Source organism: Microtus ochrogaster, unplaced genomic scaffold (genome assembly GCF_000317375.1).
Source record: "Microtus ochrogaster isolate Prairie Vole_2 unplaced genomic scaffold, MicOch1.0 UNK48, whole genome shotgun sequence".
NCBI classification, from domain to species: Eukaryota; Metazoa; Chordata; class Mammalia; order Rodentia; family Cricetidae; genus Microtus; species Microtus ochrogaster.
The window spans coordinates 2,192,008-2,208,371 of NW_004949146.1; the positions used below are offsets into that span (position 1 = coordinate 2,192,008).

The window sequence follows — 16,364 nt, forward strand, 5'->3', positions numbered from 1 at the left end:
TGGAAGAGTCCACTTGAGTCCACGTGGAGGGCCAGTCTGAAACAACTCAAAACCGAAATTTATCGTTCTGCCTGAGGATTTATAATGTGTGTGAGAGGTTATTTTGAATGAGACCAAGTCTGCCGCTGTGGTGGTTTGCTCAGGCAAGCGTACCCGGAAGCGCAATGTGAGCCCCGGAGCAGTAGCGGCGAGTGAGCAAGCCCGCAGCTTCTCTAGCGAGCCGCGCGGTGCCGGACGCCGCAGTCGAGGAGTCCGCAGGGAGAGGCGAGCAGAGTCGGCGGGTGCGGAACGGGAACCTGTGCGCAAGGCAGGCTACCCGCTTATTTACCAATGCTTCCCTCCAGCGACCAATCTCGCTCACAAAGGCTGACTAGATCGAGTTCCCTGTGCAGCGCGGTGGCTGAAGGCCCTTTGACCCGGGACCCGCGGGGGGGGGGCTGAGGCAACCGCCCGGGTCCTGGTGCGGGCGCAGGGCAAATCTGCCACAACGTTGGAGCGCCAAATGAAGGCGGATCAGATTAATACAGACAAATTGGTATAAGTTTATACAACTTTAATGTAAATAGCACACTCACGCAACTGGAGTTCCTGCGATGCACAGAAACAGGAAACAGGAAACGGACCGCAGCGTCTGCGCGCCCCAATTTATCAGTACACATTTGCCCGAGGACGTCCCACCCCCGAAAGGCAAGCTCTCTCTACACCACCGGCTCCCAGCTGCCTGGCTAGCTTATGCCCCGAAATAACAACACACAAATTGTATTCTTTTAAACACTGCTTGGCCCATTAAATCTAGCCTCTTCTTGGCTAACTCTCACATCTTGACTAACCCATATCTAATAATCTGTGTAGCACCACGAGGTGATGGCTTACCAGGAAGATTCTAGCGTATGTCCATCTTGGACTGGAGCTTCATCGTGTCTGACCCAGAGAGGAGAGGCATGGCGATTGCCTCACTTCCTCTTCCTCCCAGCATTCTGTTCTGTCTACTCCACCCACCTAAAGGCTGGCCTATCAAATGGGCCAAGGCAGTTTTTTTTTTTATTAACCAATGACCTTCCTCCATCAGAAGGAGAGAATTTCATGTTTGGATATTACGAATTTGAAGAATAATTGAGATATCCAAGTGGGGATTTGAAAATGTCTGGGGTTTATTTGTAATAAACATTAAATATTAGTTTTTTTCTGTCAAACATCATAAAGTGTTTACAACAAGGACCTCAAATCTTTATACACCACCCCACCTTGTAAAACCTTTATGCAAACATTTTAATTCCCTCTACCTGATAAAACTTTGTGTATGCAAAACCATGCCACATTCTCAGAACTTAGTGGCTCAAGTGCTAAAACTTTCCTGCTTTCTTTCATTTCATTTGTATCATTCTTTTAAAACTAACCAGTAACAAAAGACTTTGAAGTTGGACTCCAGTCACTGTGGAAAAGACATTTTATTCTACATTAGAATAAAAACCAAATGAACTTCCTGTCCCAAGTGCTTGTTCTTCTGCTTTGGTAACAACACACTCTTTTGATCAGAAGTGAAGTTTTGCCTTGTTGAGACACTTTAATTGGAGTGGTGGTCTTTTTTGCTGAGACCTTGAACTTATTTTTAACACATGGACAGGCCTTTCCATTTATAAACAGATAGGTTCCCTAGTAGCGTAATGGATTGGAATCCATGTAGGAGAGAAAGTATCAGGACTAGTTTTAGGTTTTGTACTTAGACATATTAGTATTTGTCAAAGGAAATTTTATTTATATTTCATAGACTTTTGCTGAAAATCGCATGGTGTACACATGTAGAACACTTTGCATGATCTGACACATAATAACGGTCATATATAGGTAACAACTATTTTCATTAATGTTAATACAATCTAAAAAGGTGAAGCTTCACTTTTCTTTCACTTCTGTGGGGTATGTTTATGTATATTCTTTATTTAGTTCCATGTTCTTAGTAGCACACACTCATCAAACAATGTGATGAGAATGAGTGTTTGCCTCTGTAGTGAATGAAAACGAGGGCATGACCGCTCCTGGGTGTGGTTGAGGAGAAGGTTTTTATTGTAGATATGAGGGAGAAAATAGCCAGAGACATCTGGAGGAGTGTAGAGCAGGGAGACAAAGTAGGAAATGAGACATGACCAGCAGACTGAACTGGGCCATGGGGGGGAGGCGGGAGGGAGAGCAAGAGAGGAAGAGAAGAGAGAGGGAGCTGTGTGTAGTTAGTCTTTCTTGTCAAACTTTCTTTTGGGACTGCCAGCTCCTCAATAATGACACAAATTTATTATTAATTATGAAAGTTTTACCTTCAGCTTAGGCTTTTTTCTAGCTAGTTCTTATAACTTAAATTAACCAGTTTCTATTAATTTATGTTCTAACACTTTTTTTAAACCCTCTTCCATTCTGTACGTTGACTTCCTCCGTGTCTGACTTCTTCCGTGTCTGACCAGTGTCCAGGTTTCTCAGTGTCTGACTTCCTCCATGTCTTGCTGGCACCTCTCCTCTTTCTGTAGAGTTCTTTTCTTGGCCCGGAAGTCCTGCCTATTCAGTCCTGCCTAGCTATTGGCCATTTATTTCTTTCTTAAACCAGTCACAATGATATATCATCACACAATGTACAAATATCCTACAAGATGCCAAGAGGACCAAGAGCAGAGCTAAGAGCGTGTATGGCCAGAATGGCTGGGTTATATAGGGAAAGAGAAACTAAAGGAAGGGAAGCAAAGCTCAGGGCCTGGAGAGGTTTAGGGTAGGGGCAGGTTGGGTGTGGGGTGAGAAGTGCTAACAGGGGCCAGGTTAACAGGTACTTGCTATGCTGCCAGCCTGGTAGTCAGTTTCCGGCTCCGATATGCTAATTGGCCAATTTCCATGGCAAAATTGTCCATTTGACCTGGGTTTCTCTGGGACATAACATGTGGCCCCTTCCAAAAACTTAACCTCATGGTAAGAATGAGGAAGACCTCGGAAAGCTCCAGCTGAGAGACATTCTTCTTATTATTAGTATTCCTCAATACTATAAAGATCACCATAAATAAGTTTAAGAAACTGTCACAGTCTGAGGATCCTATTGAGAAATAATGTCTAAATGTAAAGGGTATTCTAGAACATAAAAAGAGACATTAGATTAAAAACTAAGGGGATTTAAACAAAATATAGACCTTAGGTATAGTAATGTGTCCTGTTGATTTATTAGTTATACAGGGAACTGGGTGTGGGATTTATGAGATCGCTTTGTGCTATCTTAGCAACTTTTCTGTAGCACACACGTGCACACACACTCTAGACATAGCACTTTTCTCTTTTTACTTAGTTTTAGTGTTAGGCCTGGCATTTTACATATTCACTGTGTGCCTTGGAAACAATCATCTGCTTGTAAAACACGGACATTATTACTATGCTTGCTTTACTTATGGTTATCAAGTCTGCTGTTTTTGCATTATTAGTCATCATCATTGATTCTTATCTATAGCTTCAGAATCAAAATATTCTGAGTTAAATAGAACTTTTTTTGTGCTGCAGATCAAATTATTCTGGAATATGCAAGATGCTTCAGGAAATTATAGATTAACAACCAACTCATTACAAGCAATTTACTTAAAATCTATTTTTTAAAAAAGTTAGAGCTTTTAAACTGACTATATAAGAACCTTGACAGCCGAATGGTGGTAGCACACACCTTTGCCAGCACACAGTAGGCAGAGGCAGGTGAATCTCTTTGAGTTCAAGGCCAGCCTGGTTTACAAGAGCTAGTTCTAGGACAGTCCCCAAAGCTACAGAGAAACCCACTCTCCAAAAACAAAACAAAACAAACAAGCAAAAAAAAAAAAAACCCTTGACATCTTTATGTTCAGGCAAACTTTGAAAATATTGAAAATATACATTTATAAAAAGAATTAACTATAACATAGGTAAATTATGTTAATTGGTTTATTTTATTTGGTATAGAATGTGTCTTTTTTTCTTTAGAGGAAAGGTACTGTGGAAAAATGCATTTAAAAACTAACTCAGAGGCTCAGGTTGTAGTTTGGGGGATAAGAGTACATGCTTAGGCCCTGAGTTCAAACTTTTAACAGCATAACAGCATGAATGAATGAATGAATAACCTAGTTGTGGGTGGGTCTGGGATTCTATAGGAAAATTCTTATTGAAAAACAGTTGATATTACTGTGGAAAAATATGTTTTCTTTTTGTAAAAGTACTCTGGGCAGGAAAACACAGGATTCCTTAAACTGTTCCAAACCATATCAGTACCACTTACTGGTTTTTCTTGAGCTTGCCTTTTTATATAAATGTATTAATTTGAGAGCTGGCCTTAAAAATAATTCAGCAATTTCAAAAGTACCAACTGAATGCCATATGAAAATACTGAGACAAAAGGGTTTTCAAAGGCACAATTTTAATATCTTACAGCCTTTAATCACTAATATATTCTTTGGCAGTGATGTCATACAGATACATATGCTCTTACTTTATTGCAATAGTGTACTTTGCAGGTGTGTGCACTGTGCGGTTGTACTGAGGAAGGAGCACTAGTTCTTCTTGATAATTATCCTGAAAGTCAATAGAAGAGGAGGAATTTGCACTTTTGCCATCCTTCACTAAAAAGATGGTTTCCCCCCCACAGGACTAGAGTTGTAGACGTAGTGAGTCGCTGAGTAGTTACTGGGAATTGAACTTTGTTCTTTGAAGTACAGCCAGTGCTTTTAACTGCTAAACTATTGCTCCATCCCAGTCATCATATTATAAGTCTTTCTCTAACTTAATTACCATTATAAGAAATCACTAAATACTGAATAGTCCTATTTTTCTAAGACTGTTTTAATGTTTACATATCCTCAGTTAAAAACTGTGCTATGCAGTGATTTCTTATTAACACTTTATAAAATGATGGGAATAGAAAACCTTTAACCATGCTTTTTAGTATTGAAGACATTGTTCCATATTATTGGTAGGTTATTACTGGATTTCACTTAGTATACTGATTAACAGATTCTCTGATTATCTAAGATTTATGTACTTAAAAGGATGAATTCCATGTTTGTTTTTAACTCCAAATATCTTCATACTTTGTGTGTGTATAATGTTAAAAATATCATAACTTGTTCCCTAAGATTTCTTTGTCTCATTTCCCATCTTGTATTTAAAAAATTTAGTGCAGTTGTCTGTGGAGGTCAGAAGACATTAGATTTCTTGGAGCTGGGGTTAGTTTATTGTGAGCCACTTGGCATTGGTGCCAGAAAACTAGTGTGTATAATTGCATCTGTGTGCACATGTGTTTCATGTTATAATCCACACCTTGTTCACCATTGTTATAATTCTTGTCCATGAGTAGTTTTATTATCTAATTTCATTGATGCTACTTATTAGAGATTTTGTAAAAATTCAAAATTATTATTCCACTGCCCTTAACCTTTTCACAATAATCTGTGTGATTTTTTTGATAGAACAAAGGCTAAATCTCGCACCATATTGCCTTAATGATTTGTCAGGAATTTTCAGGCTCATATTATTTACATTTTATGTTTTTAAAAGGTGCAGTACTTTGGTCAGCCATATAATAATCTTCTGTATGTATGGACAGGTCCTTATGATTGTTGTACAGTAGAACTACATCAATCAATCATATCATTTAATTTTAAAAGAAAATATAATAGAATGAAATTTAAGTTTGGTTCTAATTTGGGAAGAATAAGAATTATAGTCTTTATAATTAACTAGTGTGTAACAGTTATATATTCATTCCTTTATGTTGGAGACATTCAAATTTACTTTAAAAGTATTTTTTAGTTTATTAACGTAGCCTAATACACCAGTATCTCCTTATCCATGGCTTACTTTCCACTGTTTTAGTTGCCCATGCTCATATGTGGTCTGTACTTGGAAAACTCTAGAAAAAAAGTGATTTTTGAGTTAAAAAAATTGCAAACCTGTCTGAAGAGTGTGGTGAATCTCACATTGTTCTATGTTGTTGGCTTAGGGTATGAAATGGCCGTTTGTCTCTTAGGATGGTTTGAGTATGAGGTAGAATTCCTCTAGACCCACTGGTCCTATTCTCAATCTTCCTAATGCTGTGACTCTTTAATACAGTTCCTCATGTTTAACCATAAAATTATTTTTGTTGCTACTTCATATCTGTAATTTTGCTAGTTACTAATCTGATGTGCAGTCACTATGAAAGGGTCATTTGTCACCCAATGGGATCATGACCTATAGGTTCACAACCACTGTTCTAGACTGAGGAGGGTCTTGTGATTTACTATAAGACAAAAGTAGGTCAGAGATGGGGGGGCAGTTTCTTTACCATATTTTGAGAAAGTTTGTTTCTGTGGTCTATCTTGGAGAGGGGGTTAAATACCAGGAACTACAGATGACAACCAAAATATATATACCATAGTATTATATTCCCCTGTCTCACCCTAAAACGTTAAACGCTTTGAGCAATATGTTCTTGATGACAATTATGTTCTTTCAGTTAGTTCAGCATTTTTTAGCTTCCATATATAAGTGAGTTATGTAGTATTTTTCATTCTGTATCTGATTTACTTTAGTTAGCATAATATGTCCATGCTTGTGGCAAATAACAAGATTTGTTGCTTTTAAAAGTCTAAGTAATATGCTTTGTGTTTTTTTTAATCCATCTATGGACACGTTAGTTGGTTCTGTACCTTATTTAAATAGATTTTGCATCAGTGAACATTTAACTACACACACACACACACACACACAGAGGGGAGGGGCAAGGTATATTGATTTAATTTCTTTTGATATACCATTGCTAGAGCATATGGGAATACAGTTTTTAAGTTTTAAGAAACTTTCATATTGTTTTCCAGAATGTCTAAAGTATATTGTGTCTCATACAACTAGCTGTTGTTAGTTGTATCAGACTAACATCCAGCCAATTTATTTTTGTGAGCTATTATTTATTGGTGATTTACATTGGTATAGATTCTTGTATATTGATACAAACTTAAATTATATTGAATATTTTCCTATTATTTATTTTTATTATTAAAAATTTCTGCCTCCTCCGCACCTCCCATTTCCCTCTCCTTCCCCCCAATCCCCTTCCCCTCCCCCTCCCTTTCCAGTCCAAAGAGCAGTCAGGGTTCCCTGCCCTGTGGGAAGTCCAAGGTCCTCCCTGCTCCATCCAGGTCCAGGAAGGTGCACATCTAAACAGATTAGACTCCCTCAAAGCCAGTACATGCAGTAGGATCAAAACCCAGTGCCATTGTCCTTGGCTTCTCAGTCAGCCCTCATTGTCCAAAAAGTCTATCATGCTATAAAATGTCCAGTGTGACTGCCTCTGAGTTACCAACACCCCCACCAAATAACCCAAACCAGGTCTCTGAAAGTGCACTCAATAAACCCTATATTCTAGAATAGGCACCCCTACTCTTATTTGATTACTGTTTACACAGTTTTCCGTACCTTCACTTTCAGCTTGTATGTGTTCTTACAGTTTAAGTGAGTCTCTCTTCAGGCAGCATACAGTTAGATTTCCGCCCCCCACTAACTACCCCCCCCCCCCCCCCTCTCCCCCATCAGCCCGTAGAGCCATCAGGGCCCCCCCCCCCCCACTAACTACTTTTTGTCTATTGATTGAAGAGTTAATATTTACATGGCTGTTGATAGATAATGAATTGATTACTATTGCCATTTTGTTAAGTTTCTTTTGTAGTGCCTTTGTTCCTTTTTCTTCTTGCTACCTTCTTTTATATTTTATTAGCATCATTATTTACTCATGATAGTCTTTGATTTCTTTCTGTTCTATTTTTACTTACTATTTGTTTTTTTAATTACCATGAAATATTTTTAGTCTATTTTAAGATGATAACTTAAAAACATAAAGACTAACCGGGCGGTGGTGGCACACGCTTTAATCCCAGCACTCAGGAGGCAGAGACAGGCGGATCTCTGTGAGTTCGAGGCCAGCCTGGTCTACAGAGCTAGTTCCAGGACAGGAACCAAAAGCTACGGAGAAACCCTGTCTCGAAAATCAAAATAAATAAATAAATACTATATACTTTAATTTCTCATCTTATTAAAATCATAGTTTACAACTGTGTAAACCATTCACCAACATTGTTATAACTACTATGAATTTTTACAACAAATTTATCAACAATATGTAAATCTGATGAATGTGAATATATCCTCAGTGGGAACTTACTGCTGAAATTCTGGCTTTGAATCCAGGCAGCTGTTTTCAGAAGATTGATAACTAAATATTTTTTTTAAACTTTTGTATCTTAACATTTGTACTGCAATAAAAAGTTATTTATCATCATTACAGGATCAGTGTGTTTTGAATTTGACTATCTTCTAACTTTTACAGATTTATAGTTTGAAGATGTTTGTACCTATTCTGCTCTCTATAGATTGGCTTTTGTTGGAAAATTCTTTATTATTTAGTTCATGAAGAGATTTTGGGTAGGCTGTCTGTTGTATCTATGGATAGGCAGGCTTACTGCTAGATTCTCTAGCAGATTAGTGAATACTTGAATCAGCAGGTGAGTGGGTCAGGTTTCTGGGTCTACAAGAGCTTACTTGGAGCTTGGGTCTGCTAAGGTGCCTGGAGCCTGAGTCTATAGTGAATTGGTCTGTTAGTATGGTCTGGAAATTTGATAATTAGGGACAGATTATAGAGACATGTAGATAAATTCTTGCCCTGTCATAAACAAGGGGTTTGTGTTTAGAACACATAATAAAAAGATTGACAACATCATAATGAGAAGTAAAGGCAAGCTCCAGATCCACATGAAATAGGGGTCACCACAATTTAACTTTTTTTTTTTTTCGAGTGCAGCTATCCTGGGCACAGTGCATGGAACAACTCTTTCAGGCCTAAAAGGGAAAGAACAATGGGAAGATTTGGGGGGGAAACCAGAACCATTCATGAGTTTAGGATTTTCCCCCTTCTGGTATCTATTACTTAGAGCTTATTGCAGCTAAATGGCCACAGGGTACAGACAGAGACATCTTCAGTAAGAGCTTTCTGGTTCTGATTTAGGAGGGGAAAAGAGTCCTCTTCATGCTGAGACAGATCATGTAGAAGACCTCCCTAACCTTGTAACCTCCTGTGTTTTCTCTTCTTGTTAATGACAGTGGGAACCCACATAAGACAAAATCCTAAGAGGAGAACCTTCTCTGTTAGTGGAACTGTTACTACAGCCATTTTCCAGGAGTGCCAGGAACTGGAAAACACTGAAAAGATTGTAGAGAAAGCTACCTCATGAAGTTATGATTATAGTATGGATTTGACCATAATTATCCCAATTATCATACCAAAAACATGTCAGGATTGATCTAAGAGATCATTGACCAGAGCATAGACCAACCACTGGGTGGCATGTAGGCAAGACAGATGAAACTGGAACTGTGAATAAAAGCTTTCAGAAATGGAACTGACATTTCCCAGGAGTTGAAATAAGGCTTGAAAAATCATATTTAAAATTTTGAGAAAGTACAGGCATAATCTAAAATTACACACAAAGATTAACAAATTACATATAAAGGTGATGTACAGATAACTAGGACGTGTGTTGGTAAGGGAAAAGATGGAGATGTTAATACCAGGCAGAATCAGTGAAATTACTGGGCAAAAATGTCTGTTATAAAAAAATGTTTCAACAGCGAGTATATGAATCTTCTCAAAATGAATAGAAAGGCAAAAATTTTAGTGAGAAAATAAGAGACACAAAAAGGAATCTAATAGGAATTTTAGAACTAAAATATAATAACCAAAGAAAAAGTATACTTGGTAGGCTCATTAGCAGGATAGAGACAGAACAGCAATCTATGGCCTGAAACTGTGTAAATACAAAGTATCAAAATCTAAACAAACCCCTAAACTATCAAAATCTAAATAGAAACAAACATACAAATGGGAGCCTAAGCGATGTGTAGGACAGAAGCAAAAGGTTAACATTTGTGCCATTGGAGTTCAAGAAGAAGAAAAATCTAAGTGTGATAATAAAGTAGTATTTAAACAAAGACTATCTACTTATCAAAACAAACTCATTGAACCTTAAACAGGAAAATGTAGAGACATTTATACCCAGTAACTATTGATTAACCAGTCTGCTAAAAACTAAAAACAAAGGTCTAGAAATCAATCTGAGAAAATGAAACAACAGTTACAATGATTACAAAGATTAGAGACTATGCCAATGGGCCGGGATGTCACTCAATGATAGTGTTTCACTGAGCATGCAAAAGGCCCTGCCTACTTGAGGGTAATAATCCCAGTATCCTACCCCCCTGCCTCCCATGCACAAAATAACAAAAGTGGGATATAAACAAGATTACACAACCACCAGATACATCCAACTTCACTAGTTTTTTAGTGAATTAATGTCTTGTTTATGTTGTTGTTTTCAGAAGAGTAAACACAGATGCCTGCACATTCACACACACATACTCATGAGCACTCATCTATGTATGTGAGGAGGCCAAACATTAAGATATCTTCCTTAATTGTTTTTCTACCTTTTTTTTTGCAACAAGGTGTCCAGTTTAACTGGAACCTCACTGTTTTAGCTAGGCTGGCTGGTGACTGAGCCCTCAGGGTTGGCATGCCTCTGCCCATTCAGTGCTACAGTTAATAGGCATGTACCAGGCTTTTATATGGGTTCTGAGGATTCAGGTCCTTGTTCTAGTACAACAAGTACCTTACCTACTTAGCCACTGTTTCACTATTAAAAAGAGAAATACAAGTTAGAAGTCTGTAAGATTTGGGGGCATATTGGATATTAATTCATGAACTTTGTAGTGGAATAATTCCTAGAGGGTTAAAAACAACAACAACAAAAAAAACACAACAAATTCTAACTTTGAATTGGTCAGTTAAAATATCCAGCTTTGTCAGGTGTGGTGGCATAGCCTTTAATCCCAGCATTCAGAGGCAGGCAGATCTCTGAGTTTAAGGCCAGCTTGGTCTACAAAGTGAATTCAGGACAGCCTGGCTATGGCAGTATTGCATCTTACAATAAGAGGCAGACATGAACACACATTAAACTTTTCAGTTAGGATGGAGAGTAGAGAACATGAAGTTCAGAAAAGAAATCATTTTGGGAACATTGCACCAGGTGCAGGTCTAAATGGCAGACAGACCAGTAAGGAAGAGATTGCAATAACTGAAGAGTGTATGGTAATGGTTTAGATGAAAATAGTGTAGTAAAAACAAATAGAGGGTGTACATTCAATTTGAAGGAAAGGCATGGTGATTCTCAGTTGTGGTCTACCTAGCTATAGCTGGTGGTAGCACTTGGTCAAAGAGGAACATGAGGAATTGTGGGAAGAGCTTTAGGGTATGGTTCTGACCATGTGGTGTTTTAGATGGCTGGCGGCATTCCGGGTAGATGGAATGGACAGCATCAGTTATGTGGGGCTAAAGCTCAGTGGAGAGACTTAAGCTAGGGAAACATTCATGAAAGGATAGACTAGACGAGAGGAGCATTTTAAACCCAGCCTTAATAATTTTTATTTTATTTAGCTGAGAATAATAAGTTAAAGCAAGGCTGGGGATAGTTCAGTCAGTAAGACGTGCTTGCCTTACAAGCACAAAGACCTGAATTTTATCCCTAGATCACACATGAAAGAAACACACACAAAGAGTAATGCTTTTAAAACCTGCTTATAGTTGTTACTTCTTGTTCCTATTAAGTTAGAAGTAAGTGATTATATAAAATAAAGTAAGCTGCTGAATCTTTAGTACCTTTTACATTTAATTGAAGTAAGAAGGAGTTGTAGGTTTAACTTTATTTAGTCTGATTTATTTGTTTGCTATTTAACTCAGGCTGACCTGGTACTCTATGTTCAGGTTTACTTGAAGCAATTAATCTCTCTACATTCCCTCTGCACCAGCCTCCTGTGTCCTGGGAGTATAGACATGTGCCACTAAGTGTAGATTTTAGGCTGTTTTGTTTTGTTTTAATTTTGCATATGCTTTACAGAATTCCTAATCTATTAATTTTATTTTGTGATTTATTTATGATGATATATATAAGACAAAGTGGAATTATTTATGAATGTAAATTTTTTGTAGCTTTTTGAAAATTTTAGAAAGAGGTATATACAGTCCTTGAAATTATTTGATGTATTTTAGGCAACAATTGTATATCATTTAGACATTGTTTTTGGTTGGGTCTTCTAAGCTATAATGCTGTGAATGAATTTCAGAATCAACAAAATTCCCTCATTTCTTCATGTGTTTGTATGGTGGAGGCGAAAAGCACTTTTCCCTCCATTGAGCTTTTGTAAGTCCCTCCCTACAAAAATAAGGACAAGAGCAATTGGTTTACATAGGGAAATCCTCAAATGTTTAATGATACGAATTGTAAGAAATGAAAATAAATGATAAGCATAGTACTTTTTGATACAGATGTTACCCGAGTTAGGTCAAGCTCATTATCTCTTCATGCTGTTTTTTACTTAATGCAGATGGAGGAAGCGAGGAACCACCGGATCGAAGACAGTCGAGTGTAGATTCTCGCCAAAGCCGCTCTGGGCAAGGTAAAATTTCTTTCAGTGTCAGCTATTCTTTCATACTTCACTTGGGGACTGGGGTTTTGCGGGGCCTCTTTTAAGTATTGTAATTTCTTACTTAGAGTTTATTGATTAATCAAATGGGGCCTCATGTCACTTTTAAAATGATATTAATACTTAATATTTTTCCAACATTAATGATAAATGTCTAGATATTAATTTTGGAAAGTATCAAAGTAAACTTTAACACCATCATTGGAGTATAGTCACATACTCTGGTTTTTCCTCTTCCTCTCTCCTCTTTTTCTCTCCCTCCATCTCTTTCTTTCTTTTCTTTTTTATTATTTTTTAAAAGGCACAGTCTCACACATCTCAGGCTGACCTTGAACTTCTGGTCCTCTCACCTCCTGCTAAGTGATTACAGGTGTGCACCACCACACCCAGTTTACGTGGTACAGGATGGGGATTCTTCCTAGGACTTCATGAATACTAGGCCAGTAGTCTCCCAGCTGAGCTACTCCAGCCCCCACATACTGGATTTAAAATTTTTCATCAATATAATATTTGTTGTCATAACTGTCTAAGAAGAAATGGTAAAATTGTTGTATTCTTTTAGACTCTTTCTGCTTATTTCCCTTTAAGTTTTTTGTTGTTGTTGTTGTTTATTTTGTTGCATTTAAATTAAACTTTTTTCCTGATCTGGCTATTATTCAGTTTTGTTATTTTGTGATTGTAATATAATATAATTACATCATTTCAACTCTTTCCCTTTCCTTCTTCTAAATACTCTTATTTTTTAATACGTGTGTTTATGTGTGTGTACACAATAAAATCTGTTCAGTCTGTTTAATTTTACTTATATGTGTGTTTTCAGGACTGTACCAACTGGTATGCTCTTCCCTGAAGTAGACTCTTTCTCCCTTTTCTAGCATCCTTTAGTTGCCTGTAGTTCTTTGTGGAGGGTTGAGGTAAAGTGGTGTTTTCTCTCATCCACTTTGATATGTCTGTTGTTGTTGTCCTTGTTTATCTCATGTTTAGACAGTCATGTTGGTGAAGCTTTATGAACACAACTCTGATATTACCAGGAGCTATAGTCTTCACAGTGAGATTCCTGATCCTCAGGATCTTTTTACACCCTTTCTTCTGAAATGTTTCTTGAACCTTAGGTGTGGTAGTTGTTTTGTATATATATTTATTAGGACTGGGCTCCATAACTCTGCCTTGTAATTGGTTGTGATTTTCTGTAATGATCTCTTTCTGTTGCAAAGAGAAGTTTTCTTGATTTAGGACCACATTGAGAATCTTTTCTGTCTTGAGGTAACCTGCTGCCTTAGCTTACTCTCTCAGACATACCCATGCTCTCTGCTCCAGTTTAGGGCAGAGACCTCTGATGTCTTCTCTTAACCCTATACATGTGGGAGATGGGAGAAGAGCCTCACTGCTTGTGCTCTACATCCTCACATTGTTGATCGTGGATGTTGCTCCTTACATTTCTCCCTTCTATGTGTAAGCCAGGCCTGATACACTGAACTGCAGTTATGCTGTTTTTTCATACACCTGCTCTGGATCTGGACTTCAGTTTCCTCCATCTAATTGCATTTACTCTCTGTTTTCTATGACTTTATTTTATTATTATTTTCTGTGGTGTATATATGTTTGCCTGCATGTATGTCTGTATACCATATATATGCCCAGTTTGTGCAGTGGGGAGATGGGGTCATTAGATCTCATGGAGTTCAGACAGTTATGAGCTGCCATTTGGGTGCTGGAAATCATATTATACCTAGATGACATTATTTTCCATAAGAAAGTGCTTTACATGCTTTGATTTTCTTTTTCTTTCTGTTAGTTTGTTTTTGAGACAGGATCTTCCTATGTAGCTTGACTGACCTGAAGCTTGCTATGTGATAGACCAGAGTGGTGATGACTTTCTATGACCCTCCTGCATCTGCCTCTTTAGTGCTAGGATTTATAGACAAGCACCAAGTATGCCTGGCTATATGCTGTTGGTAATATGTATTTAGAGCTTTTGATTGTGATATTTAAGTTGTGAATTTGTTATTTGTTGTATTTGGAAGATCTGAACTTACATGATAACTTATAAGAACTCTTGAAATATCTTTGTGTATAGTCCTCTTGTAATTCTGCAATTCATTCTTGCTGATATTTTTAACTGTAACACTTTTATTTTCAGGAAATTAAACTTGAAATTTGTTCTCTAGCCAATAACTCTTTATGATCTTGGGGGTGTATTAGAATTTGTGTGGCTATTTATTAGCCATATTTGTATTTCTAATGTTAATAAGCTTAAAAAAACTTTTAACAAAGCTGTTGCTCTTTCATTCACCTAAAATAATCTCATCATCATCATTTTATATGTTTCTCAGAGCTCATACTGACATATGCAAGGGTATATAGATACATATGTACATTCATAAATTAGTTTGAATATTTTAAAAACTGACTTATAGTTTTGGTTTTTCTGTTTTCTCTTAAGTAGTATAGCATGGTTATTCTTACATAATGTCCTGAAATTGTTACTTAAAATTGATATATTCATATGATGTAAGTAGTCAATAATATATCCTACCACTTCTTCATCTGTGTTTTAATTTATTTGTAATAATTTATTTATAATCTTTTAAAGTTATTGTAATATGCAGTTTCAAGCACATTTTCTGTCAAAACATACTAGACTACTTAGGCATTATGATAATTTGCCTAAACAGCAATAGAAACCTTGTAGAAGTCACTTCCTACTTATCCATATTTATGGAAGAAAAGGAATAAAAGCATGGCAGCTAAGAAGATTGAAAATTGTATTGAATGTATAGAAATATTTTGATCTAAAGTATTATCTGAATTTTTTCTGATAAGATATAATCACAAAAACCTGGGGAAAACCCTCTATAAATCTTAATGGAAAGCCTTGTTGGATGGCAAAGAATGAGGAAGGAACATATTAGTAAAGCCTAAAGTAATATTATTATAGAATCTATATGTGTTTTATTCCATTGGAGGAGCAAGTTGTATTTAATGTTTTATTCACAGTAAAATATTAAAGAGCTGTTTCCCACAAGGGGGCAGAATAAGACAGCTTGAAAACTTAATACTATAAAATGTATATATGATAGATAAATAATCAGAAGTTACTTAAAATACATAGAATTATTGGGAAGGGGAAATTACCAAGAGCCAGAAAGGAAAGGAATGTAAACTTAGGTATCAAGGATGTGATGATTTGCTTCATCAACAAAAATTAAAAATATCAGTTTCAGTAGGTCCCATTTATTCAATGTTGCCCTTAATGTCTATGCTGCTGGGGTTATACCTAGGAAGCGATCACCTGTGCCCATATGTTGTAGGGTACTTCCCACTTTCTCTTCTATCAGGTTCAGTGTGTTCAGATTGATATTGAGGTCTTTGATCCATTTGGACTTGAGTTTTGTGCATGGTGATAGATATGGGTCTTTTTTCATTCTTCTACAGGTTGACATCCAGTTGTGCCAGCACCATTTGTTGAAGATGCTTTCTTTCTTCCATTGTATACTCCCAGTTAGTTCCTGGGGCAGCTGAGGATAGGGAACCTGAAATGACCCTATCCTATAGCAATACTGATGAATATCTTGCATATCACCATAGAACCTTCATCTGGTGATGAATGGAGATAGAGACAGAGACCCACACTGGAGCTCCGGATTGAGCTCCCAAGGTCCCAATGAGTAGCAGAAGGAGGGAGAACATGAGCAAAGAAGTCAGGACCACGAGGGGTGCACCAACCTACTGAGACAGTGGAGCTGATCTATTGGGAGCTCACCAAGGCCAGCTGGACTGTGACTGAAAAAGCATGCGATAAAACTGGACTCTCTGAA

General features: G+C 37.3%; 1 protein-coding gene across 1 annotated transcript in view; it reads left to right on the forward strand.

Annotated features, from left to right (window-relative positions):
- The window catches only part of Tanc2 (tetratricopeptide repeat, ankyrin repeat and coiled-coil containing 2), a 345,611-nt gene that overhangs the window by 88,942 nt on the left and 240,305 nt on the right, over window positions 1-16,364 (forward strand). Inside the window, exon 3 of the mRNA XM_026777178.1 lies at window positions 12,448-12,519. Within this exon, the coding sequence (XP_026632979.1) occupies window positions 12,448-12,519 (72 nt within the window). The remainder of the gene's footprint in view (window positions 1-12,447; window positions 12,520-16,364) is intronic.